Raw genomic sequence first — 20,169 nt, forward strand, 5'->3', positions numbered from 1 at the left:
GAGCTCTTGCTGTTGTATGAGGAGAGGGGAAGAATTATACAATTCACTGTAAATAAAAAAACAAAAAAAAAAAACATTAATATCAACCTTCCATCTGCATTTGTCTGTTCCTATAGAATCTACCGGCATCAAAACAGGAAGGCAGTGGTAAAGTAGTAAAGCCCGCCTCTTGCTCGATATTATTGGCTGCCTGGGCCAAGTGTGACATTAACGTGCACTGCGACTCTGAGCTGAAAAGTTTAAAATACTTACATTCTTAAAACGCTAGGCGCGAGAGAGGAGCACACGCCAGGTCAATAGAAAAACAATGGTTCTGCAGGCGACAGGTTTCTCGGTGGAATCGGGGCCTTACAGAATATAATGAGGACGTCACAGGTCAGTACCTAGTATCCATGGGCCAACCTAAGGCCCGGTCCACATTATATTCAGAGTAATTGGGTGAGGGTGTTTTTCTACACGTCTCTACAAGTGTTGGTGTTCTCTCTGTGTTCAGGTCTGTAGAATTAGTAGTAAACTGTTGGATCTGTGATGACCTCTAGTATATAGAACACAGTCCATGTAATAGTCTCTACAATAACCATGAGCGTTCAGAAACAAAAAGGAGAAAACTAGGTGTGTTAAGGTTGTCGATATGAATATCACATGAATGTTACACGATGTGTAATCTTTTAGAGAGGGTGACGAGATGATTAGTTCGTTCTTTGAAGCCTGAGTAGGTGAGTATTGACCTGATATCTGACGGCCTTAACCCTGCTGACATGTTGGAATGTCAGGAAACATCTGTGAGCAGAAACGGTAACATCTTCAAAAGAAATGTGCATTTGGCTTTGCCCTGCAAGGGCAGACGGAGGATGCATGGGGAGACACGAGGAACCCTGCTGTCCCATCAGCTGGTTTCTTCCTCCGGCGCGTCTCCACCTCCTCCCAGTACGTGACCGACACTGGAACCAGTCAGCCTCACACAGTCCTGGGTGGCAGCTGCTGTTTGTAGAGTCCAGCCAGAGCTTTGGCAGCGCTCTGGATCATTTGCCGCTGGGTCATGCCCGTCACGGCCCGGTGCCAGTCTGTTCTGTTGATGTTGGGTACGCTGCGCTCCAGAACCTCGCCCACTGTAACAATGAGACCTGACCAGCGCAGGCTGTAGTCAGGAGGGGTCAAGGACTGAGCCTGCACAGCAGAGGAAACACAAACAGTGGGGTGAGTTGCTGGAGGTGAGTGATATTGAGGAAAACTAAGCTGCAACTACAGTGGTTGAAAAACTCTCAAAATATTTTTGACTTTTTGCTGGAAATCTGAGACTGTTCCCCAATAACAACCCTATTATTATTATTATTATTATTATTATAATAATAATAATAATAATAATAATAATAATAGAGACATTAGGTTATTGAAGTGAGACACAGTGCTGATCTGTACCTGCTGGACATGATCCAGAGCCAGAGGAGTTGCCTGAGTGAAGACCTCAATGTGAATGCTGTGACCGGGGTCCTCCAAGATCAGACAGCCGATGTCAAACCACCTTGATACAACAAAAGGATTCTGAAAATTGGCTGCTTTTAAATGTCTGCATTCATCATCATTTCCTCCCACTGAATAGATTTGATCCATGGGCCATTCAGAGCTGCTGCATGGACAACTATTCTCTGAAACTTCCAATGCTCGGCCTACATCTGCAGTGTGAACACATGGCTCTGTATCACATCAAGAGTTTTTCTTTGCATTTCACCCTCAGTAGTCATATTAACGGTTCTTTATTTTAGCTAAACAACAAAACACTGAAGGAGTGCAAAATAGGGTGCATATAATTATATTTTGTCTCCCTTTATGGAGGAGCAGTTCATTATATCCATCGATATGACGGCATCTAATACAATTCCTGAGGTATTAGCAGATATAATATATTACAAGCTGATTATAAGTCACTATAAAGTGGCCATTGTCAAGTTAAAGAGAAGATTTAATCTTATCTCTATTTATCTATCAGAGCTTTGTTCATACTCTCGCTTGGCGCAGTAGTGTGAGCCTCTGCAGATCCGAGCATGTATGAAGGCGTTTCTACTCTAGAAGCAAAAAGACGAGTGTAGCCGGCAAAACGCCACAAACCATCCTCCACAATGTCGAGGAGGGATTGTAAGTATCTGTAAACTCATATTAATGGACTACTTTATCGCCTTTATACAAGCCCTGTAAAGAAACAAGTCAAGTAGCACAAGCATTATAAAGAATATCCTGTAAACTTAAAATTGTAAAATTCAGAATTGCACAACAAAGTGCCTCGACTACTTGCGGACCCTTTAGGCACGACGCCCAGGCCGTGATGATGTTGTTTTCTCGCTTTACTACAGAGAGTATAAACTAAGCTTTAGGGATGTAGTGTGAAAGACACCAGCGGGCGTTACCGATGTTCTCCGTGTCTCCGGGGTTTTTTCTTCCTGGAAGAACTACAGAGTGCTACTTCAGTTTTGGGTGCTTCCAATTCAAAAACGCTTGTATTACAGTTATGTTTTCAACAGCGCAAACGGCATCACAAAATATACGTGCAGAGGATGATTTTTTTCATTTGGCAGTGTTCTGGCAGCAGCAGACCCTCCAGAACCTGGTGGTGTGTTTGGGGTTCAGAGGGTTAAAGCAACAATGACCACTTAGAGTGACTTATATTCACATTACAATAAATGATCAAAAGATTGATCAGCAGTTATGAAGTAATATTATACTTGACCGTATACGTCATTGTAAAAGGCTTGATAATGTGTTATGATTATTGTTATAAAGCGGTGTGGATATTTACGAGTGCTTACAACTATCATTACTTAGTGCTTTAAGTAGATTTAATGCATTATAAGTATGTTCATAATGCATTATAGACATGGCCGTGTGTGTGTGTCAGAGGTTTTGTTCTTACCTGTCGGAAAACAGCTCAGCGATGAAGTTTTCCAAAGAGACCACTGGCTGCTTCTCGTGGATCACACCGGCTCGACGCAGGCTGTCGATGCGCTCCTGAGCCCCCTGCGCACACGCACACGCACACGCACACACACACACACGTGATTCCTCTATGCAACACTGTCGTCCTCAAAAAGTGGACTTGTACTTCTTTCAATATTTAGAACAGAAAACTGTAATCGTGAGCCAATGGAAGTCTATGGCTGAAACACTTAGTTGATTAATTTAATAGTTAACTGTTAACTATGGAATTTTGATAAACAATTTTTTGGTTGCAGTTTCTCAGATGTGAAGAATCTGTTGCACAGAACACACGGACACCTCGCCCTGTTTGGGAGCGTCTCTGGATAAAGCAGAACGAACATTTTCTCTTCAAATTACGACTATTCTCAAAATATCATGATCTTTTTCTGGTACTATTATGACTGAATTCTCGAAATCTAAAATAGAAATGAGCATACACCATGCGGAATCATTTCCAACATTTTGTGCAGAACTGATGAGTACGAAGGAAAAGTATAATGAAAAATGATCCTGTAAGAAAATGGACTTCTGCATTCTCTGTTACTTTAATGCACAACGTTGTATTCATTAAAAAGCAGGTTGGAGAAGCAGCAGTGAACTGACCTTGACACCGGCTGCGTAGCCCACAGGCTGCGGGGCGATGTTGGACTGACCGGGCTCTCCGGTGACCAAGGCCATCCCAAAAACCTCCTGGAAGGCATCTCTGACTGCCTCCACATTGACCTCCTTATCTGAAGTCACCACAATGTCGATGTCCCCGCCAGACTCTGGAGAGCAACAATACAAACGTGCATCAGCATTTTTCATCATGAGGGTAATGCAGTGGTGAGGAGAGAGCAGGCCGACTCACTGATGTATGGAGCCATGCCGGGATCCAGAGTGGTGATCATGGACTCCACAGAGTGCTTGGTTTTGTCCAGGACCGTCTTCACCACAGGGTTACCTGCTACTCCCTGAGGACACGCAGACAAAACACAGGACACGACGGTCAGAGCACTGTGCTGGGCCCCGACTGATGAAACATCTCATAGTTAGTGCTACTGGGACACATTCATTCAGGTCAATCGCATTTTCACACAGCTCACATCACGTCTAATAGTTTCTATTTCTTTTAAAAGGTGATATATTATGCAACATGCACTTGTTCGTGGCTTTGTAAAATAAATGTGTATAAGAATAGACCGTCCTCTCTCTTTCTCTCCTGCCCCACCGATCAGTAAAATGTGTGTACTAACGACCTGCTGCAGGACATGATGTCCTATGGGGTTCATCTGCAACAGGACCATCCCTGCCTAGGCAGTACCTGCTGCTTCAAAACATCAGTCCACAAACCAATGGGTGGCGTCACGTAGGGCTGCACAATTATGGCCAAATTCATAATCGCGATTATTTTGATCAATATTGCGATCACGATTATTCATTAATTTTAGGGACAACATCTTTTTATTGCACTCACGTTTAAATGAACAAGAACACTGCTTCCACTTCCATTGTTGTGCTACATTCTGGCTAATGTACAAATCTTTGTATCAGACTGCCCTTATCACAGTGCATCTCATAGAAGGAAAATATAAATAAAATAGTATCAACACTTTTTACCCAAAATTAAATCAACAGAGCATTGCTTTCACTTCCATGTTGTGCTACATTCCAGCTAATGTACACGTCTTTACATCAAAATAAAACTTATACGGTTCTTATTCACCTGAAGCAAAATATAAATAACATTTTTACCCAAAATAAAGGGCTAACTAAAAATAAATATGTGTTGCTCACAGTATTTATTGGACACATGTCTTTGGCCAAATGAAATGCGATTGCATCCGTTATTTCAGCGTGTCTTTGGGAGGTGGATGGATACGCTGTTGCGCTATGCAGGGTCGCTGTTATGGTTTTCTGGGTTGACGTTGGCCATGGACGGAGATTCAGTGAGGTAACGTTAGCTTTGGCCTTAATGCATTCGTCGTACTGTGGTGATTTTTCAGGTGGTTGAACAAGTTAGTTGTATTGCTATGCGGCGCAGACACAACTCTAACGCACTCTGTGCATATGATTTGTTCTTGGTTAACATCACTTGCCCTAAATCCAAAAAACTTCCAGACAACGGATGATGATCCTTTTCGAGGGGCTAGCTCCTCGCCTTCTGCTCCTGACATTTGATTGACCTTTCACACGACACCCGTGACCGTCTGCTCTCTGTTCTGTTGTCTGTCTCTCTACTCTTCTACTAACAGCAGAGTCTGCAGGGTGCGCACATGACACCTCCCATCTCGTTCTCCCCCTGGTGGTCGGCTGACTGTTAGTTGAGGAAGCGCTTGATTTTATATGTAGCAGAGCACGCATTTTAAACGTCAATATCGCTGACGATCATGCTCATTTAATCGTGGCAGCCAAAATCGTGATCGTGATTAAAATTTGATTAATTGTGCAGCCCTAGCATCACGTCATCTATGGTAGCCACTAACAACTATTAGCTATGTAAGGATATAGTGGAGTGATGTAATGAAGTCACTCTCCCTCTGTGCATGTGGTAATCTGGTTACAGCTGATAATGCTGACAGCGTCGTCGCGGAGGCGTAGCGCCCACACCCTCCGGTCTGCAAAGGGCTTTAAAGTTATGTCAAACCCCTCTTGATTGGAGCGGCATTACCTTGAAAAAGCCCCAGATGCCTCCACCAGTGTTGGTGTGTTCAGGCCCCCTGGGGTCCTCCGGCTCCATGGGGAAAGTGATGGGAGATCCCGTATCAAATCCTCCTGTCATGGCTGGCTGCTGCACCATGGGGTTTGGCACTACACCTGGAAGATATAGTTTGCATTTTTTTTTTTTTTTTACCTACGTAACAAATATAATTGTACCGCGTGTGTGTGTACGTATTATATAACTATATATTTATATATATTGGAATACCTGTTTTGAAAACACACTGATTGACTGAGTAAGACTAGCTTAACTGGTAATCTTGCTTCATGTGTGTTACAGAAGAAGACAAGCTCTTACCTGGCATGGCGGTAGGACCGGAGAATGTTGGCATCAATGGAGTCTGTGGCGTTCGACCGGCATGGCCCCGCGTGATGTCATATCCTGCACTCATGGAGAAGGTGGACATAGGTGGGCCCGAGGGAGGGGCCGACAGGGGAGGAGGTCCAATGGAGGAGGCTAGGGGAGGCAGAGAGGGGGAGATGGAAGGAGGAAAGTGAGAGCTGCTCGTGAAGGGGGAGGCAAGGGTGGAGGAAGGAGGGAAGTGGGAGGACAGTGAGGGGTGTGCGGCTAGGGGGCTGCTGAACGCAGGGAGGGAAGGAACAGGGGCCAGAGCGGTGGAGACCGAGGGGCAACCGATGGTGCCAGGAAGGGACAGAGGGCTGGACAGACCTGGAACACAAAGTTACACCTCAGAGACTCTTCTCACTGGCTCTTTTGTCAACAGTTCAATGTGCAGTTCAGGTCGTCCATGTCTCTGTCCAACGTGCTTCGTAGTAAACCCCTCTGGTACACTCTGCTCACATAGCAACACCTCATGGATCAGGTCTTACCTTTGGTCATTGGAGGGGCACTGACTGTCGCCGCCACAGTCAGAGGTGTAGGGCTGGCAGGAGGTGTAGTCTCAATCCCACTTTCTTCCATCATCTTCTCTGCCTTGTACTACACTTCAGCCCACAATATAGCTGCAATAAAATGTGATGAATCAGAATCAGGATTATTGTAGAGTAGTAGATTTCACATACAAGGAATTGGCTTTGTTGTCTTGGTGCATAACATAAAAATAGTAAAATAAATTAAAAAAGTACATACAAAAATCAATAAAGATAATTATAGAAGAGAAGAAAATTATAATAAAATACAACTTTAAAATACCATATGAATACTACTATATACTATAAAAAATATGTAGAATATATCTGAAATCAAATCAAATCTATACAGAAGAGACTTGGATATACTAAATATTACTACAAAAATGTGTGCAATGTATTTGAATGAAAAATGAAAGAGCCGTGCAGTGAGAATAACGGTAAACTTTAATTGGGAAGAATTTAGCCGCTTGTTATAAACGATCAGGTAGGTCGCATTGAAATATGAATTGGGGACACACATATGCAGACACAGTTCATCCGGTCGCATTGAAACAACCACGTCACTCACCTGGTTCAACTGGATCCAACTTTTTGTTCAGTGTTCGCAGCTCTGTATCAAGCTGTCCTGGGTTAACGCTACCTTCGTTTCACACAGTGGTGGGCCTATCTAACTGAGACGTTCTAGAAGTGTCGCTTCACCCTGTATCTGACAGTGTTCATAAGCGACGCCACATCAAACTGTTTTGGACTTAATTCTGCGTTAGCTAGCTTCCTCAAACGTAGCGCGCGCTGCGGTTGTAACGTTACACGTCTACAAACACACTTGGCTCTAGCAAAAGAGAGACGTAGGTATAGGAAAATTGACGTGTAATGTTACATTTGTATCTAATTATCCAGCAGCAAGCAGCAGTGAATATCACGCCTCTCTTTTGACAAGTAGGAGAAGTATCTTGGCCACTCACCTGCTAGCAGTACTGGCTCTGCACTTCCATGAACAAACCACCGACCCTTTTTGATGACGTCATGTGTTGCCACGTCTGCTCGACAGTTGACTCCTCCCATCACCGGGAGCGCCCGGACCTGAGCCTCTTAAAGGGCCAGAGCGCTTTGCGGACCTGTTGAAACCCAAACCACGTGACCACCGAAGGCCGCGAGCTGTCCCGTGTGCCGGGCTATTTGAGTCGATACAGACCTATAAGTATATATATGACCTATAAGCATATGTATAATAAAGAAATGTATGATCATATTAGCTTAGCATTACATTTGCTTGATTTTAGTTCCGAAAAAGCAGTGTCATAGTTCCCACCACAAAATACAACAACAACCAGCTTCAGATCTGGACATAATTCATCAGAGACTATTGACAAATAACATATTTGTGAAGTTAAAAAGACATTTTGTTTATTCGGGGCAATAATGTGCATAAAAAGGATTCATATTTTACAGACATAAGATGTGCCATGATCAGAAGTTTATTTCATTTTTGTCTAAATATCAAATTCATATACAGCAATCCATCTGTCCGATAAAATTTGCATTAATAGAAAAATATTATCATTTCTATTATGGATATTGTTTACAGTATCTGATTTTACTGTTCTATCAACAAATATACATAGATATCCAGATTCAACTGAATAATTACTTACCACAAGGTGGTAAAATATTCATATCCAAAAAAGAAAAAAACCTTTCCACCAGGTTGGAGTGTATCAACTTTGTTGTGTGTACAGTGATTTTTTTTCATAACGATTAAAAGTTTTTAACATAACGCTTTTATGTGGACAGTTTCATGTGTGGACAGTTTCATTCTTAATTCTGTTATCTCTTTCAACTTAGATATAATTCATACTTTCATGCTCCTTTATACTTAAGACGTATTAATGTATCTAACCCATTCTTCGAAGAAAACTCAATTTCCGTCAGGCATTGAAGAGGCAGTTATGAATTCTTGCATAAAAACAAAAAAAGTAATATTAATTACATAATACAACAACAGTGATGTCATCCCCACCTCACAATATCAGATTTTTTATTATCGTGGCCAAAATAATTCACATATTTAACTTTGTTTATTGTGCATTTTGTTACATTTTTGGCAAACTAATTTAAGTCTAAATACAAGTCTATGGTGGAGAGAGAGTCTGTAACCAGACTTTAAGAGCGGCTGGCAGGATTGTTTTTACACAATATGTTTATTATTTTATTATTAACATATCAATATTAAATTTTTTTAAATATCAGTTATCACTCTTGACACTCTTCTTGTCCTCTCAGACAGATTGTGAGCCAATCCATCATTTGTGGCAGGCAATTCCAAACTTGGAATCTTTGATCGCCGGTGTGTGTGTGTGTATGTATATTTGTGCGTATGTATATATGACAACTGCCCAGAACCACAACTGCACACGGAGTGTACTGTCACCAGGCAGGGAAACCCACTCACATATGGGACATCATCTGACACAATGTCAAAAAATTATGTATTTCTTTCCCCCATAATGCATACATTTGATCTGAATTCCTGCCCTGATGGCTTGTGAAAAATACCATAGAAAATCATAAATTAACTTGTCAAATCATTATATCCAGACGTTAGGGATAAATTCGGTAAGAATTTCAACATGCACATTGTTCTTTATTGTGAAACGTACAGGTAGCGTTGAGGTCTAATGACAGTAACAAACCAGTGATCATAAAAACAGTTACGGTGGAAATAGGTATTAAAAAAACATTTCTGTTAAAAAGAGAAAGTGAGAGCATCAGAGTGGTTACATGTCATGACTGATGGACCTATGGTGTGAAAATGTATATATGATAAATAGTACTGAACTTAACAAAATGTAAACACGTAAGAGTTGAGTTTGCATCAACGGATAATTCAAACTTTAGTAGACCAGAACACAGAAAGGCTTCTTATAAAACAGAAAAGTAGAAATAAAGAGCTGTTTGTAATAAAACCTGCTTCTCTCTGGAGTTGAGGTCAATAAAGGCACACTGACCAAGTACAAGTAAGAATCCACTTTTGCAAGTTTGGTCCAAAAACATTTAAATCCTCTTTCCTTATTTATAACACAATAAACTAAATATAGTCACTTGTTATCTACATTCGCAAAGAGCTGATGCTTAGAGCTGTTATCTGTCATGGTTGAATCATTGAAAAAGATAAAACCATCTCCTTGACCAATGCAAACCTTGAGGAGAGGGTAGATACAGCTGTGTTTTTAAGGTTGCAGTATAAAACAGTTGGGGACTCCTCACTGTGGCACTGATCTCAAACAGGGTTCTAAGTGACAAACGGTTACAAAATGGATTGTGTTTATTTGAGCTGTCACGATTTGGATTGTTATTCGAAAATCAATCAAAACGATATTTCAAATTCGTCCTTCAAACCGAAAGCAGGATCGCAGATTCTCCCAGTGGATCTTTTTCTGCTCCATCCTCGCATCCAAGCAAATAAACAGAGTGTAGCCTGCCGGAAGCCTGCAGGTGCAGTGGAAAACCCTCCGGCTTCCCTAAAGTCATTGCTGTGGTGACTTTTTGCCTTCCCTGTGAGAGTTATGCAAAAAACACTGCGACTGCGGCTCAGTTGAGAGCAGGGTCGTCCTTCGATCAGAGGATCGGTTGCAGCATGTCGATGTGTCCTTGGGCAAGACACTTAACCCCAAATTGCTCCTGTAGCTGTGCCTACAGTGTGCGAATGTTGTATGAATGTTAGATAGTCCTGATGGGAAGGTGGCACCTTGCATGGTAGCCCCTGTCATCAGTGTATCAATGAGTATGAATGGGTGAATAATGACATGTAGTGTTAAAGAGCTTTAAGTGGTGGGAAGACTAGAAAAGCGCTCTACAAGTACAGTCCATTTACCATGAATGGTGAGTGTTTATAAATTGATCTTTCCAGTCACAATGTCGTGATACAGACATGCAGTCAGAGGAATATAGTCCTTCTGAGAGACATCTAAGAAATACAGAAGATCCTTGGCGACATCCGGATTAAAACCCTCCTGGACCAGCTTCACCTTCTGCTGCTTGAAGGTCTCCGTCACATCCAGAGAGGTCTAAAAACACAGGGCAGGGATACAGATGAGCAACACTTTACACTTCAAAATACAAACGGCAGGTAATGAATAGCTGCATGACCTACCTGTACTCTGAGAAACCACGGCCAGGCGTATGCAGGAAGTGTTTTTATTAAATGGTTGTAAAGTTTTGTTCCATCTAATTTGTGATCCTGTTTTAAGACGATTGCAGCCATACCTGCCCGACCTTCATATCCTGCGCACACACACACACACACACACACACACACATTGGAAAAGAGTCACACACTGATTTGGGAAAAGTCATACTTTACAAACGCTACATTTGCAAAGTAGAAGGCACTGTTGGTATTTCTCAACATAATAACAGTGGTCTCCTGAATAATGTACCCTGCTATATAAAGGCTTCTGTTAAAAGGGTAGGTTGGGTGTTTTGAAGTGGGGTACTCATCCATCGTCAGTGTATTATTACCTACAGTAGATGTAGTTTAGAGAAGCAAGAACCAGTACGAGCACTGGAGCAAAGCAATGTACTGCTGTGGACGGGGACGGAAGTAAAATGTATTTTAGACACCAAAAAAAAAAAAATCAATATCAGTTTAAGTCGCCGGTTTACGTTGCCGTGAGACAGCTATACTGTCTAGGTTCCCGACAGGGAACTGAGGCCGTTATGTACAGTATGCTCTCGCCAAAGACACCTTTCTGAGAAACCTTTTTGTTTGTTTACATCAGCTTGGTGGATAGCTCTGCATACTATAATACTCATGAGCTTCATGTGGCGCTGCTATGGAGAAGAAGTCCGTCAGAGGAGTGAATCAGAGAGCTGCATCAAAATGCTTCGTTGTTTTAAGCACATCATCACTGTTGTCAAATTCCTCCAAACTGACCCAGGTTGTGAGGGTGAAGTGCTGATGATAGCTGAACAAAACTAAAGGCCAGAAATGGCTTTTAAAAAAGGGTCAACAAGTATGTTGTCTATTTATGATCTTGGGACCTTACAGCGAGAAATGTGGCTTAACTTGGTCACTGTCTCACTGGTATGAAACCACAGAAACAGGGAGTTGGTGTGCGATGAACACAGATTCCACAGACCTGGGATGGTGACTCCGTAGATGTTGGCCTCCTGGATAAAATCAAGAAGACCTAAAACCTCTGACACCTCTGTGGTGGATACGTTCTCTCCTTTCCACCTGCAGGACAAGAGGTTAGATGCAGTTAATCCTGCAATAATTCATTTTGATGGGGCATAGGAAACAATTATGAACATTGACATAATACAGTATGTCAATAATAACAATAAGTGAAGAGTGAACCAAATGAGTAAAGTTGCAGCCTGACAGCTAAACAACGAGCTGAACTCACTATAAAGCTCTGTAAATCTGTGGGGAACTGCTGACTCAGGTGACAATTCTCTGTAGGTCCATCACTATGAGCGACCCCTTTCACATTGTGCTCATATCACATTTTATATACTGTTGGGCTATTTTCAGATTATTTTTTAACTTGCAGAGCACGGGAGATGCTGGTTTACTCAACACTCAATATCCTTTGTATGCACTCAATTTTGAATATTTTCGAAACTGAAGCCATCGTATCCATCGATCCTCTCGCAAAAGCCAATAGACTCCATTGACACACTGTTTTTTTTTTTACCTTAAAGGTGATTCAGAACTAACCCTTTGAAACACTGAAGTTACACAATAACACAAACAAACTAACCAATTGAGGCAGATTTTAACCTGTTCCGCATGGCAAAATCTCTGTTTCTTTTCAATGGCTTTGGCGAGAGCATCGGTAACAGCTGGAGCATGTTTGGTGTTGACAGTGTGTTGGATGTTTCACAACACTGGTAAAGGGTTTCTATTGAATAAGATACCAACTAAAGATTTCAGTTGTGTATCCTCGTTCTCAACAAGCTTTCTAAATGAAATACAACTTCCCTTGCAAGGTTGCATTAGCACAGTCTTACATGCTACAGACAGTAACGGCACCTGAAGGTGTCTCCGATTCGGTCACGGAAGTAAAGAAAGCCCCTGTCATCGTGGAGCAGGAGGTCCCCTGTGTTGAAATAGACATCCCCAGCTTTAAACACGGCCCTGAGCAGCTTCTTCTCAGACTGGACCTGGTTCCCAGCGTAACCCAAGAACTGGTTCATAGCAGTCAGAGGAGATACCAGGATCCCTGCCTCTCCTGTGCATGGAAACAGGAAGTGCATTCAGCTATGAACTACAGCCTTTCATATCATAAAGGACTTGTCATGTTATTCACTTACCTATTGGTGCTCGTATGCATCTTCCAGAGTCGGTGCGGACTGGCTCGTATGTTTGTGGATCATATCTCAGGAGCTCAAAGGGCATAGCAAGCTGCAAGGGAGGAAACGACAACAGTTGTGACTTGATGAGCAACTGATTTAGCAGTGACCGTCTGACTAATAGGCTTCACTAAATCATTGTTATACGCCATACAGTCAGCAACGTCTTTATATTAATTTCATCTTACTGCATCCATATTCAGTGATCTGTACAATGCATTTCATATTTCAGATATTTATGGGGTGGGACCAGAGGAGGAGGACTCTGTGTCTACATCTTGATGCTTGGTGCTCAAACAGTCAGAGTTGATGGACGATGTTTTCCACATGTAGAGTTTTTAATGTGAAGATGTCGGCCATATTGTCTGACCAGAGGATTGTTTCTGTTGATGCTGTTTACGTTCCTTATGATGAAAATTTAAATAAATGCACAACTGGAATGTACTACTTGTTTTGTTGTGTTTGTTGTGTTATAAATGGGCTACAACTGAATTTCATTGAGTATCCTTGTCCTTGCATAATGACAATAAATGAACCTTGAATCCTTGTCACTTCTCCATTTTGAAATACTAGTACTTACGTTTTGTAACATTTTCCTACAATGTTATATATGTTGACCTTACTTATTGTTAGAGTCATTGTCAACTGTATACTTATTAGTGTATGTTTCATATTTGTTTGGGTCTTATGGCTCGCAGCTCTACGGTTTGGGTCCATTCCCTGCGCTCTCATCAACTTCGTTCACAAAGCATCCTTTTGAAATCATCAGGGCTGTGTAGGAGCCAAAGTAGAAAAAAAGTCTATTGATGCCCAAATAACATCTGGATGGGACTGCAATATCTTTTTAGCAAAGCATGTAGGTTATGGACTTTTTCTAATCACAAGACAAAATATCAAGTGGCTTTATTATCATTCTCCAACTGTTAGTCCCTAGTACGAGTAAAACACTGAACAACTACCTTTGTAAATGGGGATGAAATGTTGCCAATATGACAATGCATCTAAATTTGGTTGCATCTCCAAAATTACAAGATCTAATGGAATACAGTGTGGCAAGGTCCAGAGAAAACGTCCCTAACTGTGTGATGCCTGACCTTGTTGAAATAGCTCGCCCTCCCGATTGGTCCGACCTCATCGGTGTAGTTGAGGAAGCCGATGCTGGCCTCAGTCAAGCCGTAACCCTCTCTGATCTTGATCCTACCGAAGCGTTGGACAAACTCCCTCCAAACATCTGACCTGAGACCACTTCCTGCCGCCAGCCGAACACGGTGAGTCCTCTCCTCTGGAACCTGGAGGCAGGATGAGACGTGGATTAAGAAACAGCGTTTAACGTTTTTAAAGGAACAGTCCTACCTCTTGGGAAATATGCTTATGTACGGGCTCTTCCAGAGTAACATGCAAAGATTTATATCACATGAATGTGTGTGTGTCCTGTACAGACATGGACAGACTGGAAGCAATGGGGAAACTGTACGGAGATTGTAAAAGTAAAAAAATACTTTTAACAAGTCTAAAGCTATCTAGTAATAGAAAGCTTTAGATTCCTTGTTGATGGACACACAATACCAAGGCACCAACACTCTTTTCACCCCATGAAGCACAATATTTTCAATTGTTGTGCCAATGTATCAATGAATTGAAAGTTTTTATTTTTATTTTTTACTTTTGATGCTAAACTATCTGATGCGCAAGTCAAGTGACACATGTTGGGATAAGAAGAGGGAAAATAAATAGTCAAATATGGTGAGTAAGACTAGAAAGAAATGGATGGGTGCATAGACCCCATATGCAGCAGTGTAGGCTGTATGGGAGGCATTTCCGTTACTGGTATCGGAACAACTCTAATTTGGACATATTGAAGCATTTCTTTAACTGAACAAGAACATTACTACATACAAATTTCACCTTCTTGGACTTTTATTGCGCACATATGAGATTGAAACTCTAAAATCAGCAAGGTGTTGTACTGCTTTTGCAAAAAGCTGCAATTTCTGCAAACCACCAGATGTCACCTGACACTTTTTTTTTGAGAGGGGGGGGGGGGGGGGGGGGGGGGGGGTGATGGTTTGGGGCAATGAACATGTTATTCTTTTTGTGTGTGGCACAAATAGGAAGTAAGCCCCAAAGCTTCATAAGGTTACATCCACCCACCTCATGGTCCTCTGAAGTTGAATTGTTTCAGTGACTTCCAGACCTTACCTTTAGCTGCCACCCCACCCAGCCCCTCTACTGATAGAAAAAAAAAAAGATTTGTACCACCCAATGCGATCACAATATCATTATCATTAGTTGCAATGAACACGGCAGCTGCTGTGTCTTTAAACATCTAGTAGTCAAATCTTACAAGATGGGCTTTGATTCGAATGTTGGCAGTCTTACCGCGGGATGGCTGAACAGGTATCGACAGAGCTCTCCTATGTACTGCACCACCGTCACATTGTGTTTCACACAGTCCTTCCAAAACTGACTGGCAGAAAACTTCTTTTTCAACACACACGTTGCACCTGTGATCCAAAGGAGGAGGTAGAGAGAAAACGGCAGGGCAAACAGTGCAAGACAATATAGTGCCAAAAACTTATGACATGACTAACAATGTCAATACAAAGTATTTATAGCTGGAGCTGGAGTGACACATTTCCTCTGCTTTGTTTCAGCCTTTTCTCCCGGTATGTGAGGAAGTGACAATTCCTTATAGGCCAATCAAAAGGATGTTGGTTTCCTCCAGCGCTTGCTCCAGAAACTTACAATGTACTGAATATAAACAACAAATCTTCCAGGAATTGTGTACATTTGTCACAAAGTACTGTTCTCACCGAGGTGTATGCAACCTCCGATCCCCAACAGGGACGCGGACATGTGGTAAAGAGGGAGAGTGATGTAGATGACGTCATCGGACGTGGCTCCACACATATGAAGGAAGGCCATGCTCCCAATGGCTTTCATATGACCTACACGGGCTGCCTTAGAGAGACCTGAAGGAGAACGGCAGCAGTCACTGAAGACACTTGATGGAGTCATCACAAACATATTTAAGCACTAACTGCATTTTATACCAGTTTTTTTTTAATTGTTTTTATTTATTTATTTTTTTTTTAAATCAGTGTATGGCCAAACTGCCATAAACAGTAAACAAATTCAAAGAGGATGGTTGCCCTGGATCAAACACCAGAGGATCAGCAAAGTTATTACATTTGATCCTGAGGGGAACATGAATGTTTGTCTACAACAACTTTAAATGGAAATCCATCCAATTTCCGTTTAGATATTTCAGTCTGGACCAACGTGGCGGAACAACTGACCAATGTTCCACATGGCTAGAATATGTTGTTGCACAAGGCCAAATGACTTAAGTTGAACTAAAAATGCATAGATCTCACTTTGACTAATAAGTCAGCCACTACAATCAAGTCAATCTCAATTTACAGTTTTTCATTGTATTTGTTAATATTTTGTAAGTATTTCAGTATTGTTGGTAATTGATTCAAGACTGTGGCCTTTAAGATCTGTAGAATATATTCATCCCACAGGTTGTAGAGATGCTGCAATTTGAATGAAATATATATATTTACAGTAAATATGCACATTTTGATCGTATAAAAAGTTAAAAATATATTGCGTGTATATATATCTATATCTATAGATACATATACTATGCATATTACATGATCATCCTCATCTGCTGCTTCATCTTACAGGTCATTTGAACAAGTATAATGTTAATATAATATAATATCATGAATACTCCACCTGCTGAAAAAGATCATGTGACGCTATTGAAAGCTCCAGAACAGCTACTAAATGGACCTTGTGATGAGATTGTTTTGTCAACTTCTGTCAGGTCCAAGCAGCACTTCCTCTATTGTTTTTCTATAGTTAGAATGTCTCTACGCTGGGATTTTGGCGCATTTAGGTCTGTCACGATATTTCTTTATCTGATGACGATTTATTGACATGACCTCAAATATTTGCACATTGTCGACTTACCGTACGTTATATGTAGCTACATGACCATGATAATTTTTACATTAACGACTTATTGCACGATATATGGACATGACCTTGAACATTTATACAATATTGGCAGGCGATATATGGGACGGAGCCCAAGACTGTATTTTTATATTTTCTTTTGCTGTGTGGTTATTTTCATATTTTTCACATTCAAATTCCAATGTCTTATATGTCAATAGTTTTATAAGTTATAGATAAGTTATATTATCAATATCAGTGGTTTTAAATGGTCTTAAAATGACCAATAATATTGTTAATGGAAATTAATTCTGGGACAATATATCACCCAACAACAGTTATTATTGTGACAGGCTATGTGCAGTGTTGTAAATGAATATGTAATAACTGAAGAAAACAACACTCATGCAGTACCTGTGGTGCCTGAAGTAAAAATGAACAGGAAGTTCGACATGATGTCAACTTTGGGAAGATCACTTAAGTTTTCTCCAGACATGTGTTCCACCTTATCGAGTAAAGTGCTAAATTCCTTAGGTGACGTGTGATCCACCACCCACAGGGCCATGTGGTCCTTCAGATCAGGCAACACCTCCTCCACCAAACGCACCAAATCTGGAAAAATCAGACACAATGGGATGTCTCACTGTTAATTCATCAGACACAACCAAAGCCAGTAAACAAACGAGCACATGCAGAGCGGTTCATTCCACTCTGCTCATGTTAGAGCTAGTTTGTGGTGTTGTATTGGACTGGACTGAATTATACTCTAAGCTGTTAGTTTGTCCTTCCCTACACACAGATGTGATAATGTGTGTGAGGTTGGAGTCAACATAACACCTTCCACGATAATTTACCGACCACGACACAGAAAGAAGCGAGGTAAATAGTGAACATAATCATAATCGTCGTATTCAGGGCTTCAAGCATGGGCGTGTTTATTGACGGAGAAGTCCCGGCATGGTACTTCGCTCTCTCCCTGTCAACGATCAGCACGACTGATAGCATTTCTCATGTGGGGAAACTTCCATAGGGGGGCCCAACATGAAATATGTCAACCTTTACTGTACAATAAAGGATAGATAGCAATGTTACGACAGTGGCTTTCTCCAGATAACCCACTGATCCTGCTGGCATCATCCCATTCATTCAACTTTCAATTAGGAAAGGAAAACTAGTGTGGTGAACTTCTGTTAAACTGGAGAATATGAGAGGTACAAGCTCATGCAAGGTTAAGTTGGTCATTGTAATTTACATAAAACAACTTTAGTCTAATTATTACGTTACGGCAAAATGGGTTTGATCCAATTAGTTTTCTGTTGACAGACTCATCAATTTATCTAATTGTTTCACCACTACATACAAAAAAAAAAAAACTACCTTTTTACAGTGTGGTATTTTTGAGGTATTTCTTAGTACTTCTTCCTCCCCTGTCTTATTCACATTTTATTCCACACAATTTCATCTTATATATTGTTCCACATTCACTTTCTGATTATTTACCTACAGTACTACGTACTGCAGTGAACATGACCTAATTCAGACAAAATGATCATTTGTGGATCAATTACTGTACTGTAAACTTTTTTCTCCCTCTCTTTGCCGTACACACACTCTCATGCAACTCTTGCAGTATAATCAGAGTCTCACTGATCCAGTCGTATGTTCACTGTTTAAAAAGGAGTAGTGCGATTATACTGCACGAGTTGTGAGAGAGTTTGTAAACAGATGCTTTCATATAGTGTTGCTGCTTTGGCCACTATTTACTTCATTCAACAAGACGTTTCTCCTTCATTTGATTCTTCGCTCACTGTGGAGGTATGACAGAAAAACTACGCTTTCTTCAAGAATACAAGGTGACACAGGGGGATTGATAAACAAATGATCATTTTAGGGGTATTTCTTTTCATTTCAATTTATCTGATGGAAGGAGTCAAAATAATGGGGAGTGTTCCCTTAACTCTTCCCGTTCTACTGACATGGTGTGAATGCAACAAAAGGGCCAATGGTAAATACTTGTTATAAATTAAAGTTCAACTATAGAAGGTATATATGGAGGTAATATTTGTTATGCATTTGTATCGCACACGTGTACTTGAATAAGAAGAAAACCCACCCAGAACACTGTGCTGCTCAAATTCTGGGAACCTTAACTAGACCCCAAGTCTTTGTCCGGCCCTGCTAGAGCCATATGTGGGTCTAACGTCCTGTGTGTATCATAATGACAACAGATTTCTGGTGTGTGTGTGCAAACTATTTCCATTTATGTGGGGAGTAGCTACAGAAAACTGTGTCCGTGATTATTTTAACCCCCCATAATGAGACATGATGTAGTCGGACTCGAGCTTCTTAATCACAGCCCAGTGAGCAGGGTTGATCGTTTACGTGAGGGGGAAACGCACAATACCTGCGCCGACAACAAGCGTCCTGGCCCCGCAACTGTGGAAGCAGTGAAGCAGAGACTTGGCTTTAATATTGACGTTGAGAAAGGCCACTTCGCAGCCCAGTTTGCACAGCCCCAACCACACGCAAATAAAGTCCGGTTCGTTGAACATCAGCAGAGCAACAATGTCCCCTTGTTTCAGAGAGCCCTCCGTCCTGAACGCGTTCGCAAACCGGTTACTTCTCCTGTCCACATCCCGGTACGTCAGGGTCTGGTTTTCGAAGACGATGAAGGGTTTGTTCGGGTTCTTCTTCACCTGGTGGAGGAAACAGTCGAGGTACGTCACGATCCCTTGCTGCATACGAGCCCGCAGCGTCTTGCCGTAGCTCCGAAGTTTCAAGTAATAAATCAAATCCACCCAGAAGAAGGGATAAGTCCTCCTCTGGTAGAGAACGACAGCCAGCAGCCCTGCGAGGACGCTGCTCAACACCACCATGATCATCGTAACGGGAAAACACCACAGCCCGCGTCCACACAACACCGCTCCGACACTTTAGAGAAATCTGCGGTCAAACTGGTGGCCCACTCATTATGCAATTCCACAGTAGCGCGATGACAGCCAATGAGCACTACTGTGTGCAGCCTCGAGCTCCCACTCCAACAGAAAACGCTCAGAGTGGCCCCGCCCCCGCGTTGTTTGGAGTTACTGTGAGAGCGTGAGAGAGCTGACTTCAAAATAAAAGCGACGTTCCGGTGAACGTGATAGACACATTTCACGTTTGTTCAATAAGTCAGTCAGTCAATGAACAAACAAATAAAGAAATGAACCAAAAATGTATGTAATAATTTTTATAATACATAAAACTAATAAAACACACACGCACGCACGCACGCACACACATACACACACACACACACAC

At 41.6% G+C, this 20,169-nt stretch overlaps 2 protein-coding genes across 4 annotated transcripts; both read right to left on the bottom strand.

Moving 5' to 3' along the window:
• Positions 1 to 6: 6 nt before the first annotated feature.
• On the bottom strand, positions 7 to 7,594 carry prrc1 (proline-rich coiled-coil 1). 3 transcript variants are annotated; one of them, XM_031855468.1, is made up of 9 exons: positions 7,506 to 7,594; positions 6,502 to 6,633; positions 5,969 to 6,127; positions 5,621 to 5,766; positions 3,821 to 3,923; positions 3,574 to 3,737; positions 2,906 to 3,009; positions 1,420 to 1,522; positions 7 to 1,167 (listed from the first exon to the last, which is right to left on the bottom strand). In XM_031855468.1, the coding sequence occupies exons 2-9, from the start codon at positions 6,593 to 6,595 to the stop codon at positions 958 to 960; spliced, it is 1,083 nt and encodes a 360-aa protein (XP_031711328.1). In that variant the 5' UTR covers positions 6,596 to 6,633; positions 7,506 to 7,594; the 3' UTR covers positions 7 to 957. The 3 variants fall into 3 exon arrangements, with proteins under 3 accessions (XP_031711328.1, XP_031711326.1, XP_031711327.1); XM_031855466.1 differs by having other exon boundaries at positions 5,969 to 6,340; XM_031855467.1 differs by lacking the exon at positions 7,506 to 7,594 and adding an exon at positions 7,112 to 7,494 and having other exon boundaries at positions 5,969 to 6,340.
• Positions 7,595 to 10,340: 2,746 nt separating this feature from the next.
• LOC116387966 (long-chain fatty acid transport protein 6) lies at positions 10,341 to 19,897 on the bottom strand. The gene is made up of 10 exons (XM_031855463.1): positions 19,274 to 19,897; positions 17,284 to 17,481; positions 15,714 to 15,872; positions 15,280 to 15,404; positions 13,995 to 14,189; positions 12,862 to 12,952; positions 12,581 to 12,779; positions 11,682 to 11,779; positions 10,694 to 10,824; positions 10,341 to 10,607 (listed from the first exon to the last, which is right to left on the bottom strand). The coding sequence occupies exons 1-10, from the start codon at positions 19,749 to 19,751 to the stop codon at positions 10,431 to 10,433; spliced, it is 1,851 nt and encodes a 616-aa protein (XP_031711323.1). The 5' UTR covers positions 19,752 to 19,897; the 3' UTR covers positions 10,341 to 10,430.
• Positions 19,898 to 20,169: the final 272 nt, after the last annotated feature.

The sequence above is a fragment of the Anarrhichthys ocellatus genome, unplaced genomic scaffold (assembly GCF_004355925.1).
Source record: "Anarrhichthys ocellatus isolate YVR2014 unplaced genomic scaffold, GSC_Weel_1.0 scaffold16, whole genome shotgun sequence".
NCBI classification, from domain to species: Eukaryota; Metazoa; Chordata; class Actinopteri; order Perciformes; family Anarhichadidae; genus Anarrhichthys; species Anarrhichthys ocellatus.

Bases quoted from the DNA above. Each gene is read 5' to 3' on its own strand.
- prrc1 (XM_031855466.1), bottom strand. From the start codon at position 6,595: ATGATGGAAGAAAGTGGGATTGAGACTACACCTCCTGCCAGCCCTACA. The intron at 3,738-3,820 runs GTGAGTCGGCCT...GTTGCTCTCCAG, and splicing joins CGGCATGGCTCCATACATCA to AGTCTGGCGGGGACATCGAC. The intron at 1,168-1,419 runs GTACAGATCAGC...TCTGCTGTGCAG, and splicing joins CTCTGGATCATGTCCAGCAG to GCTCAGTCCTTGACCCCTCC.
- LOC116387966 (XM_031855463.1), bottom strand. From the start codon at position 19,751: ATGATCATGGTGGTGTTGAGCAGCGTCCTCGCAGGGCTGCTGGCTGTC. The intron at 17,482-19,273 runs GTATTGTGCGTT...TGATTTTTCCAG, and splicing joins GACGCTTGTTGTCGGCGCAG to ATTTGGTGCGTTTGGTGGAG. The intron at 15,873-17,283 runs GTACTGCATGAG...GTTCTCCTTCAG, and splicing joins TTTTACTTCAGGCACCACAG to GTCTCTCTAAGGCAGCCCGT.